Source organism: Pseudorca crassidens, chromosome 16 (assembly GCF_039906515.1).
Source record: "Pseudorca crassidens isolate mPseCra1 chromosome 16, mPseCra1.hap1, whole genome shotgun sequence".
Taxonomy (NCBI): Eukaryota; Metazoa; Chordata; class Mammalia; order Artiodactyla; family Delphinidae; genus Pseudorca; species Pseudorca crassidens.
Window position 1 is genome coordinate 9413205 of NC_090311.1, and position 16787 is coordinate 9429991.

At 37.6% G+C, this 16787-nt stretch overlaps 1 protein-coding gene across 3 annotated transcripts in view; it reads right to left on the minus strand.

Annotated features, from left to right (window-relative positions):
• Window positions 1-6082: 6082 nt before the first annotated feature.
• The window catches only part of PLEKHA1 (pleckstrin homology domain containing A1), a 58673-nt gene continuing 47968 nt past the window's right edge, over window positions 6083-16787 (minus strand). The window contains exons 9-13 of one of the 3 annotated variants that reach the window (XM_067709164.1): window positions 13982-14046; window positions 13312-13375; window positions 11127-11216; window positions 9812-9882; window positions 6083-8535 (exon numbers count right to left, since the gene is read on the minus strand). In XM_067709164.1, coding sequence (XP_067565265.1) covers window positions 8325-8535; window positions 9812-9882; window positions 11127-11216; window positions 13312-13375; window positions 13982-14046 — 501 coding nt within the window. In that variant the 3' untranslated portion in view covers window positions 6083-8324. The remainder of the gene's footprint in view (window positions 8536-9811; window positions 9883-11126; window positions 11217-13311; window positions 13376-13981; window positions 14047-16787) is intronic. The other 2 variants (XM_067709165.1, XM_067709163.1) reach the window with 2 other exon arrangements.

Sequence of the window (16787 nt, forward strand, 5' to 3'; positions counted from 1 at the left end):
TTGGTCTCTGGACCACACTTTTGAGAGCCACTGCTTTCGGGAATTAGAATTTACTTTCTCCCACTGCAGGCTCAGAAGAGCAATGGGGCAGTTATGGATGCTCCAAACTTCAATGTAAAATTGAATGTGATGAGCGTGAAAGGGACCCTGGACCTCCAACAGCTGTGAGTGACTGCTGAAACCACACATTCTCGCAGTACTTTCACTGAGCGGCCAACACTACCAGGATCTGTTTAAATTTTGTTTTCTCTCTTATGTACTTCTCTTTGGGGCCAATCTAATCAACAAACCGCTAGACTGAGGCTGTTTCCATTTTCTAATCTCTTCCAAATTTTTAAGTCATTGGCTTTTTGAAAAGACTGCAGCGGTGAGAGAAGAAGCTATACAGTCAGCCCAGAGTTCAAGCACAAAATCTTAAAATGCATTCCAGTTCCAATTAACTGAGTTGAATGTTGGCACAGGAAGGGAGAGGGAATCAGGTATTTTGGGGCCATCGTGGCTTGTGTTGTGGGGAAGCTGAGAAAGCAAGTCCAACATCTCAAGGAGGAAGTTGCATCTTAGCGGAAATGGAAGGATGAGTGGGATTAAACAGCACAAGGGATCAGGAAAGTGGCATTCAGGCAGAAGGACCAGCGTGAATAATGACAGGGAGGCAGGAAAATCAGGAAACAAAGAATGGTTCCCTGGAACTGGCGCGTAGGATATACAAGAAGCACTGTGTGAGAAGGTGGAAATGTAAGCGCCTGAAGCTAAGAAGTTTAAACACTTTCCATAAGGAGACTGTTGCTCAAATGAGAAACCCAGACTTGTTCTCCTGGGATCACTGATTCTTTATGATAAATTATATATGTCACACTTGAATTTTAATTTTTAGACGACCCATACATTTGATTTAGATGGCCTCCTTACACCTGAATTGCAGCACTTTATTCTGGTGCCCATGTTTGCGTTTGTAATCATCTTGGTGCCAAGTAAAAATCAGATATCACAACTTGCCATATAAACAAAGTGTTCATGTTAGTTCATTTGAGTTGAAGACAAAGTGAGTTCTTACACTGTGTGTTTTGCTCAGCCCCATGCACATACATTTGAAAACTTAGAATGTATACTTTTCTAGGAATATAATTTATTGAAACTGATTCCAGGGACTTCCCTGGTGGCGCAGTGGTTAAGAATCATCCTGCCAATGCACGGGACACAGGTTCAAGCCCTGGTCCGGGAAGATCCCACATGCCACGGAGTAACTAAGGCCGTGCGCCACAACTACTGAGCCCACACGCCACAACTACTGAAGCCCATGCACCTAGAGCCCGTGCTCTGCAACAAGAGAAGCCACCGCTATGAGAATCCTGCGCACCACAACATAGAGTAGCCCCCGCTCGCCACAACTAGAGAGAAAGCCCGGGCACAGCAACGAAGACCCAACGCAGCCAAAAGTAAATAAATGAAGAAATAAATATATACGTACGTAAATAATTTTTTTAATTAAAAAAAAAAACTGATTCCAGAAAAGATAGAAAACCTAAGCGCATCAATTTTCATAGAGGACATGAGGAAGTTGTCAAATGTAGCCCCGCAAAACAGGTCCAACAGGTTTCACAGGGAAAGTTCACCAACTCTTTAGAGGAATAATTCCAAGTCTTTTTCAGCTGTTCCAAAACAGCTTAAAAGAAGAAAATCTTCCAAGTTCTTTCCACGAAGCTAGGCATAACACCACAAAGTCTACAAAGACTAGATCCACACAGAAGAAAAATACAAACTAGTATCACTTGTATTTATGCCAAAAAACCCAAATAAAGTTATAGCAAACAGAATCAAGCAGTACATTTTTAAATAATGCATGCTGGGCTTCCCTGGTGGCGCAGTGGTTGAGAGTCCGCCTGCTGATGCAGGGGACACGGGTTCGTGCCCCGGTCCGGGAGGATCCCATATGCTGTGGAGTGGCTGGGCCCGTGAGCCATCGCCGCTGAGCCTGTGCGTCCGGAGCCTGTGCTCCGCAACGGGAGAGGCCACAGCAATGAGAGGCCCGCGTACCGCAAAAAAATAAATAAATAATAAAATAAAATAAAACAAAATAATGCATCCTGACCAAATGGTACTTATTCCTGAAATGTAATGATAGATATTAGGAAATGGATTAATGTTATCTACCAAATTAACTGATCTAATTAATTGAGGGAAACAAGATTATTTCCACAGATATTGAAGATATTTGATAAAATTCAACTACCCTTCTTCATTTTTAAAAAAAGCTCAATAAAATATGAATAGTTGAATACTTCTTTAACCTGATAAAATATTCCCACCTCAGCCCAAAAGCCAGCACCATGCCCTTCAATGGGAACCACTAGAGGCCTTTCCACTAAAGTTAGGAGCATGACAAAAATGACTGCAATTGCCTGTTATTTAAGATGGTAATTCATGACCACAGAGCTCAAGTGTTGCCAGGATGTCCTCTATTTCCGTAGTCCATTCCTTTTCCACAGTCCGAGACAATTCACACTTCCTATTCTCTCCTCAAACCTCTAAAACCGTCTTCCCCATCTCACCGTTGAGGATTGTTTCCTAAGTTGCTGAGACTGAGGCGAGCAGACTTTCAGAGTCTCCTTCCCTCCACATGCACCCACTTACTCTGCCCTCCCACCACAGAACACCGACACATTGAATAAAGCCAAGCCCTCTACTGGTGTGCTAGATTCCATCTCATCTCCTCCCGGACTTGGTTCCAACAAGTCTCCCCACCTCCTACATCATCAATCCTCCTTTTGCTATTGGGTCATCCCATCAACGAAAGGCCACTATTTCTTCTATCTTAAAAAAAACAACAAAAAATTATTGAATCCGCTTTGGCTACCAGCAACCATCCCATTTCTCTGCTCCTGTTACAGCAAAACTCACAATAGTTCTGTTTGGTCCACTCCACCAAAACTGCTCCTATTAAGATTTCCAATGGCCTCCACACTGCCAAACCGAGCAGTCATTTCTCAGTCGGCCTCTTACTAGACCTGTGAGCATCGTTTGACACATCTGAGCCCCTCCTCCTTGACTCATTTTCTGTCCTTTGCTTCCAATTGACTTGTAGTCACAACTTCTCATTTTCCACTGCCAGTTCCTCTCCTGAGCTCTTAATGTTGGAGCACCCTGTCCGTTCCTTGGTCCTCTTTTCTCCTTTCTTCATCTCTGTAATCCAGCCTCATAGCTTTGAATAGCACCTAGTATGTTGAAGGCTCCCCAATTTTTATCTCCAATAAAGATTCCTCTCAATTCCAAATTTGTATATCCAACAGCCTTCCTGACCTTTCTCCTTGGTATCTAATAGGCATCTCAAACCATCACACTCAATACTGCAATTGCAACCTTTGCCCTCAAACCTGCTCTACCTGCAACCTTTGCCCCTCAGCTCAAGGGCTCTCTGTTCTTCCAGTTGTCCAGGCCAAAAAACTTGCCATTATCCTTGAAGCCTCACTTCCCTTCACTCGCCATTTCTAATCCATTAGGAAATCTTCCACTTTGGAAATCAGACAGGCAAAAGGAGAGTGAGAAGAAAGGGTAACATGAGTGATAACATGAACCATGACAAGGAGCACAATGCATATGAAAGTCACAAAGGAAAAGATGTCACTGGGACCAATGGCCTCTATTTGGAAATAATAAGGTTCCACAGGGAAGAGATTAAGTTCACATCGTGAAGGTACCAAAGCCAGGCAAAAGTGAGTTTTGATGTGGTTAAGTTCCTAGATCATGGAAAGATCCCCACATTTCCCACCCACTCTTTCTCTCCTGCCCCAATGCCGACCAATGCTGAAGAAAACCAGTATGACAGGTAAAAGTACTCTCATTTCGAAGGGAGAAAGAGGCAATGAAACTTCAAGAGAACAATTTAAATTTTATGCACGAATCTGGATACTTCAAATTCCAAATCATCATTTCCAAATTTATTGTCATGTCACATAGTTTTTACTTATAAGGACTTTTTCTCTTCTGGGACCTTTCCAAATCCCCTCCATCACTATGCTTCTCTTATTACCCACTCCACCATTACCATCTCAGTCTCCGGATGTGTAGTTTTCCATGACTGATTTGATCACATATTACACTTTATATTTCTTTTAGCAAATTCCTTGTGGGTGTCATCTTTTTCTTAGGTTTCCTGTGCACTGCATATTGTAACACTGGACACCCATTTGGCCCAAGACCTCATCAGAAGGTCAAAAGTTTCTTCACATGGAAAAACACCTCACTCTTACCCTATACCCAGTGTATAACCAGTTTCTGCAACTCCTTCCAATTCCAGAATCTGGCAACCTAAAATAAAGCTATTTTAAAATCCTTATTCTGATAACCTTATTAATTTACATGTCAAACGTCAGGGCTAAAAACCTCTCCGGGAGGTTACGATCAGGATATTTATCTACTATGGATTCTCAAATGTTAAATTTAAATGCATGCATAAAGAATATCATTTAAAATATTATGGTTCTGAAAAATACTGAAAATAGATTGAATGAAAATTCAACTCATTTATTAATTTGGAGATAGTACAATATAAACAAAGAATGATTTTCAAGACTTCTACTGAGGCAGCAGTACCATAATGGTTAAGAGCCCAGACCTTGAAATAAAAAAGATTGGATTGTAAACCTAGTGTGATTTTAAACAACTGACTTTTATTTCCAAACCTGTAAAGTAGGAGGTAAATGTGATTCTAAAAGGGCCACAATGAGAGATCCTTGTGATGATGGAATTGTTGTTTCCTGACCACATCAGTATCAATATCCTGGTTATATTATTTTACTATAGTTTTTCAACGTTATCATTGGGTAAAACTGAGTAAAAAGGGTAGACAAGAGCCCTGTATTATTTCTTACAATTACATGGGAATCTACAGTTATCTCCAAATAAAAGGTTTATTAAAGAAGTCATTCACAAATGTTGACTTAAGTTTTATATTAATTTCCAAACTATCCTAGGCAATTACGTATCTTCTTTAATTTTGAGTGAAATAGCGAGATTTCAAATTTAACAATGATGTAACCAGAAGGTGGCGCTATTACTTCATGAATATACCATAGTAAGGCACTATTCACCTTATGTCATAAAAATAAAACGCTAGGATTTCGTCAGTCAAAATTGTAAATGTTAACTCTAATTCAGCAATATTTTCAATACATGTCTTACGTGAGGTTTGACAAAAATACAGTTTTCGTTAAGTCATTAAAAAATAACATATACAAATAACCAATTCTGGATCTGCTTCACAGGGAAGTTTGCAAATGGAAAATACGAACCCATCTAAGTGTATTTTTCGCTGCGTCATATGTGGACTGTCAAACCTCCCATGACAAGGAAGATTCTTACCAAGTCTGGTACTAAGCTGGTATGTCATTCCAGTTTTATACAAACATTTCCTGCCTCACCAACTGTTAGAACTTCTGATAAAGACACAGCACTACTTTAACTAGAAGTAAAAAAATGGCTGAGAAAGGGATCTTTTATTTTTGGTGAAAGCAACAAAGTTTAGAACTTCCACATTTAAAAAAAAAAAAACATTTAAAATACTTCTCAGGGAAAGAAAATTAAGTTGCACCAGTTAATAAAAATTACCAACACAGATATCCTTTATCCAGTTGCATTATTACTAGATGCTGGATACACAGCAAGTGTGGACTACTTGTTACTAACAGTGGGTTTGCAAGAAGCAGCCTCTAATACTTAACAGGGCATTTTTATGAGTGCAGGTCTACAGCTCACCTGGGGATCAGTATGTCCTCTGCACTCATCCTTATTTGTGTCATACCAATCTAACCAATAACCAAACACCGCAGAAGCAGCCTGGATGATTCAAACAATGCTTTGAAGCCAGAATAATTGACTTTGCTTTTGAGAACACGTTTTCTAATTAAGCAAAATAAGCTCTTTTCCCCAAAAAGACTCATGTTTCCTTGTGCAATTTCATATCAAGTTATACCCTTCCAAGTCTACCAAATAATCTGTCCTTAAATTCAAGTCAATTAACCAAACACATTTTGTACTTGTTCTATTTACTTGTTCACACAAGAACTGAACCAGACCAAATGAGAAATAAGTTAGAATTAATTTTGAGCAATTTATTCTCAAGTCATTACAGTGTTCAACCAGTTTGATGTATAAAGATGTCAGACATAAAAGTAAACAATGGGAAGCACACATATATTCCCATTCTGAAAGAAGACATGTTATATATACAGAAAAAAATGCAGCAAATATTAAGGTATTCAAAGTAATTCTTTGACAATTCAGATGTGACATATTTACAGGAAAAGTATAAGTTTTAAAATAATTAAATAATTTTCATAGAATTATAAAAGTATTGAGATAAATATTAGGAGACTCTGACAATCACAAGACCATTTCCCTGTGCTATTTTATACAAGGGTAGTTCTATAAAAAGTCCCAAAATAGAGCTAATATTTTGCCACTATGGAATATATCAAATTACCAATACCAAAATATTAACATGAACATGCAATGTAAAAGCTGTACCAAAGAAAACAGCATTAGGCTCCTGAAATAGCCAACTGTCTACACAAGACTTCTTAGGTGTGTTCATGAAAAAAGAGCTTTCTAAAGGAGCCGCTGTAATGGATATGTCTGCAGAGAAAGCGATAACTACTTAAAACCTTTTCATTCTATCATTCTCAAGTGTAGCTGCAAAAAAGGAAGAATCTAAATACAACTTCTAAAAATATTAGCTTATGAATAAAAATGTTGAGTGGTGCATTCTTGATGCATTCGGATTTTTAAAGTGATGCTATGATAATTCTAGTATAATAGACAGTAACCTCTGGACCCCACAACTGTAATAAGAAATCCACCCTCCCCTCTCTTTCTCAAACAAGAAGTCATCTTAGAAAATGAAAAGGAGAAACAGTGACATTTACGAATTCAAAACAACACAGTACTGTAATATGGCAAAATATCATAAAAATAGCAGCATGTGAAATTCAAGACTATTTTCTTAAAGCAAATGTTTAAGAATGAACCGTAAAAACAGTACTTGGTCAAACTGGTCTATTACTCAACACCTGAAACTAACGATCTTTTAGAGAGGTGCTTATACTTATGATATCCCCATGATTAAATGTAAAGTCAAATATGTGTTTTAAAACATATATTGCACAGATAGTAGAATAACAACATTCTGGTATCTCTAACACAAAATGGTATGTTATTTAGTACATTAACCTATGCTACTGAAAATTAATTTTATCCTAATAGTTTAAAACCAATCATGTAGGGGTTTTGAGCACATTAATCTCAAAATATTCCTAAACAAGATGAAAAAACACAGGCACTTGAATACAGGCTATTAGTGACAAAACACAGAGGTTACAATCGCATGACTAAGGGCAGTATGTCTTTACACATAAACTTGAGGTCTTTCACTGATCCAAATATAGAAATAAGAACTATTTTACAAAACTCTGACAAGAAAATCAGATCTCCAAGAAATTTCGTATCAAATAATTTTCACTGAATAAAGCAATGACTGCTGCACGTCTTAAGCTTTTACAAATAAATGTCCGAGATACGGTTGTTTGAATTCTAATTCTCCCCTTCTCTCCATCCCAGTACAACACACGACCCTCACTAACTGTCCAATAATATCCTCTATGCAAAACTCACAGCTCACCTTGAGACCCAGAGCATCAAACATGGCTACCATTTCAGAACTGCCCACACTGCACTGTAAATGTTACAGCACCACAGACGTCGTGAGTTTAGATCCTTTTGTCTGGCAATACTCCATTCAGTAATATTAACCGGTAAGAATGTGTAGAGATTGAACATTTAATTGGAAGTCACAGTAGCATTTTTAAAACAACCAAAATAATTAATAAGCATTTTTCATGTTTTAAATTGTGAAACATTTAAATTGTCAAATTCGCTTGGAAAAAATATCACACACACTTTTATCATCCCAATGAGAACAAAGCTTCAGACAGCTGATACTGAGATACTTCGTCGGGCTTTTCTCTTTCTTTCTTTCTTTTTTTAAAGAAATTGCATTGAGTTTGGCCACACCCTAGCTTCTTGGCTTACCAGCTTATAAAGAGAACATCGATGAGGCAGTACACTATATGCATTAAAGCCCCTTTCCCCTTTATCATCTTTGGCGAGAAGCCTCTTGAAAGGACACTGAGGGCGGATGAGGCGGGTCAGGCTCCACGTGCTTCCATCTCACACATCGCTGACTGGAAGGCTTGCGTCATCCAAGTCCACGGGGTCACAATCTTGTTCCTGAGGGCCATTTTCACTTTGAGGTTTTAGCAGAGCTTGTTCAGTCACTTTGGTAGCTGGTTCTCTTGGAGAGACAGTCTGGACCTTGAAGTTCCCTGGCTTGACCTTGGCAAGAGATTCGTAAAATCCTCGCTTCTCCATGGAAAAGCTTGAGACCAGAGAGTCGCTGCGAGAGGCTGTGGATCGCGGGGTGGCTGCTGTGGCACCGGCAGAGAGGAGAGCGTGTTTGGGTTCGGAAGGACAGCGGGAATGCTCCTGCAAAGAGGGGTGCTGATCAGACACGGGCAATCATTAACGGCAAGGCTAGTAACTCAGTGTGAGACTTTATTCTCTGAAAAACAAACAGAACAAAACACACACACACAGAGCAGAAGCATGAGCCATGCAGCGTACATGTGCAAGTTCCTACCCAAAGCAATGCAGTTTTAGGAGTGAGTTTAGAGCGCTGACAGCCAACAACCACGCCCAGTAAGAACAACAGTTCTTTTTTCTGAAGCCAAAGTTCGTAGGTGACACTGAAGACTCAGCCTAAAGGGGAATGCAGTGTGCCAACTGCAACTGAACTGTGTTTAACAGCGGGCCTACCAGCTTTACCATTTTATTTAAGAGTTTATTCTCAATAAACACTAGGAATTATCCCACACATTTTAGAAAGATTAAAAAATGAAAATGCAGAATATAAAAATAAAAGGCCATTATCTCTTTAATAAGCAAAACTCAACATTTTTCAAACCTATTATTTTGTCTGTCAGCCTCACGAACTTAAGTTTTTGGTTCCCTGAATTTCACTGCAACCAATAATATCATAGTCTTTTCACTTCTTATTTAATGGCATTTATTTTTGCATATGGCATACATTCATATGGTTTAAGATTTTAAAGGCAGAGAAGGGTACATATTTAAGCATTTATTAAAACTGTGGTGAAATAATTTCAGTTGTGAATATTAATTTCAATACGCTTCTAACTAAACAAATCTGAAGACAGCCTGAAATATGACCATTCCAAATGCATTGCCATATAGCTCCTAGTATATTGTGTTCATTTGTGACATTAGTGGCTTTGAAAACAAAGTGCTACAAAACACTCTAGATTCCCATTAGATGGCTAAATTTCACCTGAGATTTAATACACCATGCACACTATACTAATGTGGAGTTTATCCAATGCATGTGCACCTGTGAGTTTGAGCAAACTGCTACCACAAAGGTGCATTTTAAGTGGTGTAGTATAAAAAATTTCAAAATACAGGAAATACAGAAATTGAAACTTGTGGCAATTCAGTAAATTAAGCTTTAGTAGATATGACTTTTTAAATTAGTAAAGTTGTCTCTTTTTTTATTATTTATTTATTAATATCCGTATCCAACCTGATAACTGTAGTGAAATAGTTTGCGTTAGTGTTGACAAAGTCAGTTATGATAACTGCAGAAGGCAGTTTAGTTAACTCAACTTTCCAGAATCAGTTGTTAAGTAGTGAGTAAGTCCAGGCCCTCTAGTAAGAAGGCACGTTTGCGTGAGAGCCCACATACGTGCTGCATTCCCCAGTTCTGGACGTATACCTCTGTATACAAGGATTCGACAGCCTTCTGGCCTGCCGCATCTGGAACACAGTGCAAAGCTAAGATTAGAGTTAACCTGTACTGGAGGGGGGGAAGAGAAAGTTCCGCTGATAGTTACAGCTTAGAGAGTCCAATCTGCCCCCACCACAAAGCACAAAACACAAACGCCCTTCTCCAACTTTTCCTCTTCCCAACAGACATTGTTTTTGCAGAGAGTCTCATACTTGACTGCTGAAAAGGTCACATAAAACACAGGCAGTTACAAAATTAACACCTATGAAAATAATTTCTGAGACATTCCAAACAGGATACAAGAAGAATAACTTTAAAAGTGAGAAAAATGGATTTGTATTTACTGATCTAGAGTCATTTCTAACAAGAAATGATTAAAAGACAATATTACTGCAATACTAGAAATGCAGGAAAATACTGGAAGTGCAGACTATCCAGCATCAATGAGTCTAGATACTAAAGGCTCTCATGCTCCACGTTAGACCACCTTCTGCAGACCAATGTGCTGCACTTCAAGGCGACTGAAAGTTCTTCATTCCTTAGTAGAATTTGTATTTTCAGATCAGAGATCAGTGGCCAAAGTATTCCAAAGCTAAATCTTATTCCTATATGATGAACTTGTACATGATAAATTAAAAAGTAAAGACATTTTCCTTACTGAGAATGTTTAGCTGTTTTAATTTTATTATTATACTACCAAAAAGATAATTAAGATAGTAAAAAGCAGCCTTTTAAATTAACCTAGTAAAAAATGAGAATGAAATGGAAAATACTGACTGAGAACACTAGATTCTATTTAAAGTTCCAGCTGCTCAACTGTCTTCCAGCACTAGTGAGGCAAAAACCTAAACTGAAATCATAGGAAGCAAAAAGGAAATTGAGACCTTCACAAAACTGTGTAATGCTACAACTAAAGGTGCCTCACATGATTAGGCCAAATACCATACTAAGAATTGGTAAAATTATACCAAATCTGGACCTACTGACAAGTAAGAACTCCTAAAACAAAACAAGGAAATGTTCATTCTTTAGTTGCCCTGCTTGTGCATTTAAGACAATACAATGCACAGAAAGTTATGTATACATAACACTACAGGAAGCATTAAATTAGAAATGCATTATTTTTTTTGCAAGTCCACTTGGTATGAAAGTCAACATGCAGATAAATCTCAAAACAGAAAGAAACTGAAAGGATTAGGGGGAGAGGAAGAAAAATAACTTGACAGGATCAGGGGACCCAAGGGAGTATCACCCCAGAGAACAGGAAACATACAGAAGACGCTGATCTGCCAGGTCCCCGCTGTGCTACAATGGCACCAGAGACTGCTTTAATCCAACTGTGCATCTCTTCAGGGCTATCAGCCTAAGGGGAAGGAAGGATTCATTCAATTTTTCCTCAAAATCAGCTCCTATGTCTATAAATCCAATGTATTCATTTTGGTAATTAACAGTGTCAACAACAAAATCATTCTAAGGCAATGGTTTCCAAAAACTTTTAGAAATCACTTTTTTAAACCAGGTTTTGCTGGGTAACTTACAGAGATGTAAGTTGGGCATGTAATGTTTTAAGATGAGACACATCAAAAAGTGTCAATATGAATAATTATGGAGAGAAAACAAGAAGAGGAAGAAGTCAAAGAAAGATCTTCTCATTTCTACTGCTATATTGTTTGAATTTTCAAGATGAATATTTATGTAATTGTGCAGTTAAAAATCCACTGTGACATCATTTTATATGTTATTTTTCTAAAAATAATTTCTAGGGCTTCCCTGGTGGCACAGTGGTTGAGAGTCCACCTGCCGATGCAGGGGACACGGGTTCGTGCCTCGGTCCGGGAAGATCCCACGTGCCGCGGGAGCGACTGGGCCCGTGAGCCATGGCCGCTGAGCCTGCGCGTCCGGAGCCTGTGCTCCGCAACGGGAGAGGCCACAACAGTGAGCGGCCTGTGTACCGCAAAAAATAAATAAATAAATAAATAAAATAATAATTTCTAACAATACCCTAAATCATCATATTCCAAAGCATCATCTTCCTTGATAGGACCATGACTTCCAATGTGAATTAAAAACCTTACTATGACTTTAATCCAATTAAACAAGGCCCTCAGAGGGGTGGAGAGGTACTGCCCTTTACTTCTGGATTCTACTATCTAGTAGTTTAAAAATTTTAAAGATACAAGTAATATTTTTGAACCAATGATATTAACAAAGAGTTTTTAAAAGGAAAAACTCAAAGTAGGCAAAGGCAGAGTATACTTTCATTCACTACAAACAGGAGCACCAGTCTAGAAGTCAATTTGGCAAAATAAAGAGGTTTAAAAAAGCTCACGCTCTGATAGTTATCCTCGATCTAAAAACGTATTGTAAAGAAGTAAGAAATTCAGGCAAATTTATGCACAAAATGTGCACTACCACATTAAATCACAGTAAATGTACAAAAACTATGTAAATGAGTGATCAGTAACAGTACAGTAGAGAAACAGTTTAATTGTGAAACATTCATATAAGAGAGCATAGTTCTAAAAGGTTTTCAGAGAATTGGTTTTTTTTGTGTGTGTGTGTGGTGGGCCTCTCACTGTTGTGGCCTCTCTCACTGCGGAGCACAGGCTCCGGACATGCAGGCTCAGCGGCCATGGCTCACGGGCCCAGCTGCTCTGCGGCATGTGGGATCTTCCCGGACCGGGGCACGAACCCGTGTCCCCTGCATCAGCAGGTGGACTCTCAACCACTGCGCCACCAGGGAAGCCCAAGAGAATTTTCGACGTAGACAAAAATGACTATAATATAGTAAACAAATAGGATATAACACTATATTGATATCATATAATCCCATTTGTTATAAAAAGACATGCTCTAATAAAGGGAAAAAAAAAGAATGGTTGCCTGAATGTGGAATTCTACATGGTTTATAAAATATTTTTTCTTCATATTTCTGTATTTTCTAAATTTTCTGCAATAAGCATATGTAGTAACTTTTATAAAACAAAACCAAATGTTCTTTTAAAAAACTTCTAATCTAAATAAATGTGTTAAGTAAAAAGTGTATTTTAAACTTAAACATAGGATACTATCTACCATTAGTGAAATGATACGATATACTGTGTACTTTTATTATGGATATTCGAGCCCCCCTTCTTATAAAATTACCAAAAGGTGATATAATTAAAATTCCAAAATATGTGCAAAAATAATCCAAATTGAAAGTACACTTAGCATCTAACTTAAATAGCATTTCCCTTCCTCCAAATAAAACTTAATTCCATCAAAGAATACCCCTATTGGCTGAACATATGACCTGCCAATAATCTTACATATAACATTTTTTATTAAATTGGCAATTATATTTGTCATATTTTTTGCTTATTTTTATGAGCAACACATTTATTTATGTTTATTTCACCTCTAAAATTATTTATTTCTTGTTAGGAGGATCTATAATCTCCAAAGAAGTATCCTACCTGCACATAGAAAGTTCGAGACGATGTTACAATTTCAAAGAGGTTGTCTCTCATCATTATGTCACTGTTAACAAAAAAAATTTTCCAATTGTACTTAAATAGCAGTTGTTTGATAGTTTCCTTTCACTTCTTTACCCAGTACCAAATATGTGTCAATGAGAAAATAAATATTAGAGATAAAATACTGATTTAATTGAGAAATACTAAGTGATCGTTTTCCAATTTATTTTTGCATTAAATTTTACATATTTTATATAGTTGTATGTATTTTTAGAAAGGTTCATAAAACAACTTTAAAATTCAAAGTTTTCAACTGTGAAGAAATCAGTTTGCTCAAAGAAACAATGGCACAGTTAACATTCTTACAAAGCTCTATTGCAGCAACCCTGAAATACTAGAATTAATAATACATCAATTTGTCAAATACGATAGCTGTTCACTTTAAATTTTGTCCTTTCCATTAATAAGCTTAAGAACTGTTTCCTAATTTGTAGTTTTCAAACAAAAAAATCTCAATACTCTGTTTCATCTGAAGGTTTTGAAAGTTTTAGCATAACCCACTAGCAATAACACAGAAAAATATCATCTGTAAGTACATCAATTAAACTAAGGAATTATATATTGTGTAATAATAAGTTGTGTCAGACACCAAGTCAGAGGTGGTGCTTACCTCTGCTTACATTCCTGGACTTTATGAACCTCTTTAAGTGGTATTACGCGGAGAGGTTCCTTTTCCTGTCAAAAAAAGCAAATAAACAGATACATGACATATATTCTTAAAATGCTTTTAAGCATTAGTTGTTTTATTTAGAGGTCTATGCGAAAATCATGCTTCTTTCCTGCAGCACATCTAAGACATAAATCTACCTTCTTGAACCATCCAGCATCAGAATAGCTCAAATACTATAACCTGATACACACTGTGATTTGAAACAAGGAAACTGGCATATAACCCATGTTCACATTATTTATGCGCTAAATGACAGTGTAGCTTATTAAAAACCATTAACCACCAGACTTTTCCTTGGTGAACCCCTATATACCCAGTAAGTGGAGTACTTCCTATTTTGGAATGTTATTTTCATACAGAGGGTACCAGAGTAGTGAATACCCAGCTTCTTTGAGTTAAATTTGTCATTTTAGGAATATCACTTTTATATGAACACATCATTTTAACAAGCACAATTTATTAAACATTTACTAAGTGCCGGGACATCTGCTATGTTTTAAATGTGTTATCTCACTTTCCACAACCCTAGAATACATGCACTATTACTCACCTGAGGAAACAGGATTAGCCATATTAAGTACCTCACCTAAGGTTACAAAACTAGATATAAGGTTCACACATAAGATATAACTAGCTCCTAGTTAGCACAGTACTTACAGTAAACATTTCATGAAATACTATACACTGTATTTCACTGAAAACGACACCATGAGTTTAAGACATACCATTACTTTATGCAGTACTAAGAAAATAATTAAACCATGGCTGAACACTTTTTTAAAAAACCAAAATCTATTTTTTAAGTTTTAGAAAGTAACTCATTTGCAGGTAAGCTCTAGGACGGCCTCTTCTTCTGCGTGGCTCTGGCCGCCCACACTGGTTGCCACTCCAGACACTCCTTCCTGCTCCTGCACCACCACCTGGGACACCTGCACTGATGTGCCTCGCCTAGAAAATTTACATCTGAATTGTAAGGAACTGATGGGAGGAAAAGAGGGAAAACAGGGTGACGAAGGATCCCCCAACTTTTAAGATTCTTTACATATTACAGATATTAATGTTTTATCTGTGATATATGTTATTAAATATTTTCTCCAGTTTTTCTTGTCTGCTGAAATCTTTTATACCTACTGAAAGAAACTTTTAAATTCTTATCTTTCAGAGAAACATACAAAAATATTTACAGATGAAATGATATGCCTAATATTTGCTTCAAAATAGGAAGGGAGAAGTAGGTGGTGGTACAGAAGAAACAAAACTAGTCATGTGTTGATAATTATGAGATCTGGGTGATGGCTATATAGGGGTTCAGAATACTATTCTATCTATTTACTTTATGTTCAAACTTTTCCATGATCAAAAGGTTTTGTAAAAGAGCCCTTTTATACTTTAAACGTCAACTTTTATCATATATTATCCTTGAGCATATATAAAAATAGGCAAAATAAGTGGGTTAAGGTTTTTTAAAACCTCACATTCAGACCCCAGCTCACTTTCTGACTAGAAGCCATCAATCGCAGTGCTTTTCACTCCATACTATTCTCTGGGCCAGAAAGAGCACTGGTGATACTACAGCATTTCCTAAGAATCTCCCACTGTGTCCCTGAGATTTTCTTCCAGCTGCCAGCACCCTTTTCTGCAGGTTTTGGTGCTGGTGTCTTCTGATCTTACCCAAAGGTGCTGTGCACACACAGGCAATGACAACACAGCACAGCTGCTGCCTGGCTCCCTCACCTTCAGCATCCCTAAGAGACCTGAAGATTTCAGAAATGTTAAAACGGGGGGAGGGGATGTGCATCTTAGTAACTGACAAAGGTCAATAATTATATTTAAAGTGTTCAGCTTTATCTGTGTTTGCTAAATACTTAACATATTCCTGAATACACATAATATAATTTCCCTACCTCCTATGATAGTTCAAGTATTCTTTCATCTCAAACTTTATAGCATAATATCCACATGCAGGTTTTCAAATTATAGTAAATATTTCTATAATAGTTCTTGTCTCATTATAACTACTGTGGATGACAAGGGGACATGTCAATTTCTCTGGTAAAACTGAACTCCTGAAGGCCAGAACATCACTGACTGCCCTCTTTATTCCCAGTTCCCAGTGCACCAGGGCCATGGAGAGCTCAATGAACGTCTGGTGCAGGAAGGACTCCTCCCAGAGGACTGGCATTAACCGAAAGCAACGAATCAACCTGCCAACCAAGCACAAGGGTAGCTTCTGAGACACCAAGGCTGGTACTTTTTGAACCAAATAACTACTGCTTCCAACTGAGGCTCTTAGGTTTTGAAGTCTAAGAAAGGGTCCCATGCTAAAATGGCTATTCTTGTTATGCTATGTCATTTTTTTATTCATTCAAAAACACTTATTGATTATTTTCTAAGTACCAGGTGCTGTGTTCATAAAAGGGTACAAAAGAGAATCTTTGCTCTCAAGAAGCTCATGCAATTAACTGGTAAAGACAAGTATGCAAACAATTACAAAAGCCAGTGGGAAGTATCATGACAGGTGTGGGCATCAGCTTCCATGTATGTAAAGAGAAGCCACGAAATCCAGAGTCCAAAAGCCTTCCAGAAGAACAGACACCTGAGATGAATCTTAAATATTCCCTTCCTATTCTCCAGTGCTCTGCTGTCCAATAGAGTAGCCACTAGCTACGTGTAACTACTTGAATTTAAATTAACGAATACCAGATACAACCGGCTTTACTTTTAAAGTTAAATACGGTCAGGCTCC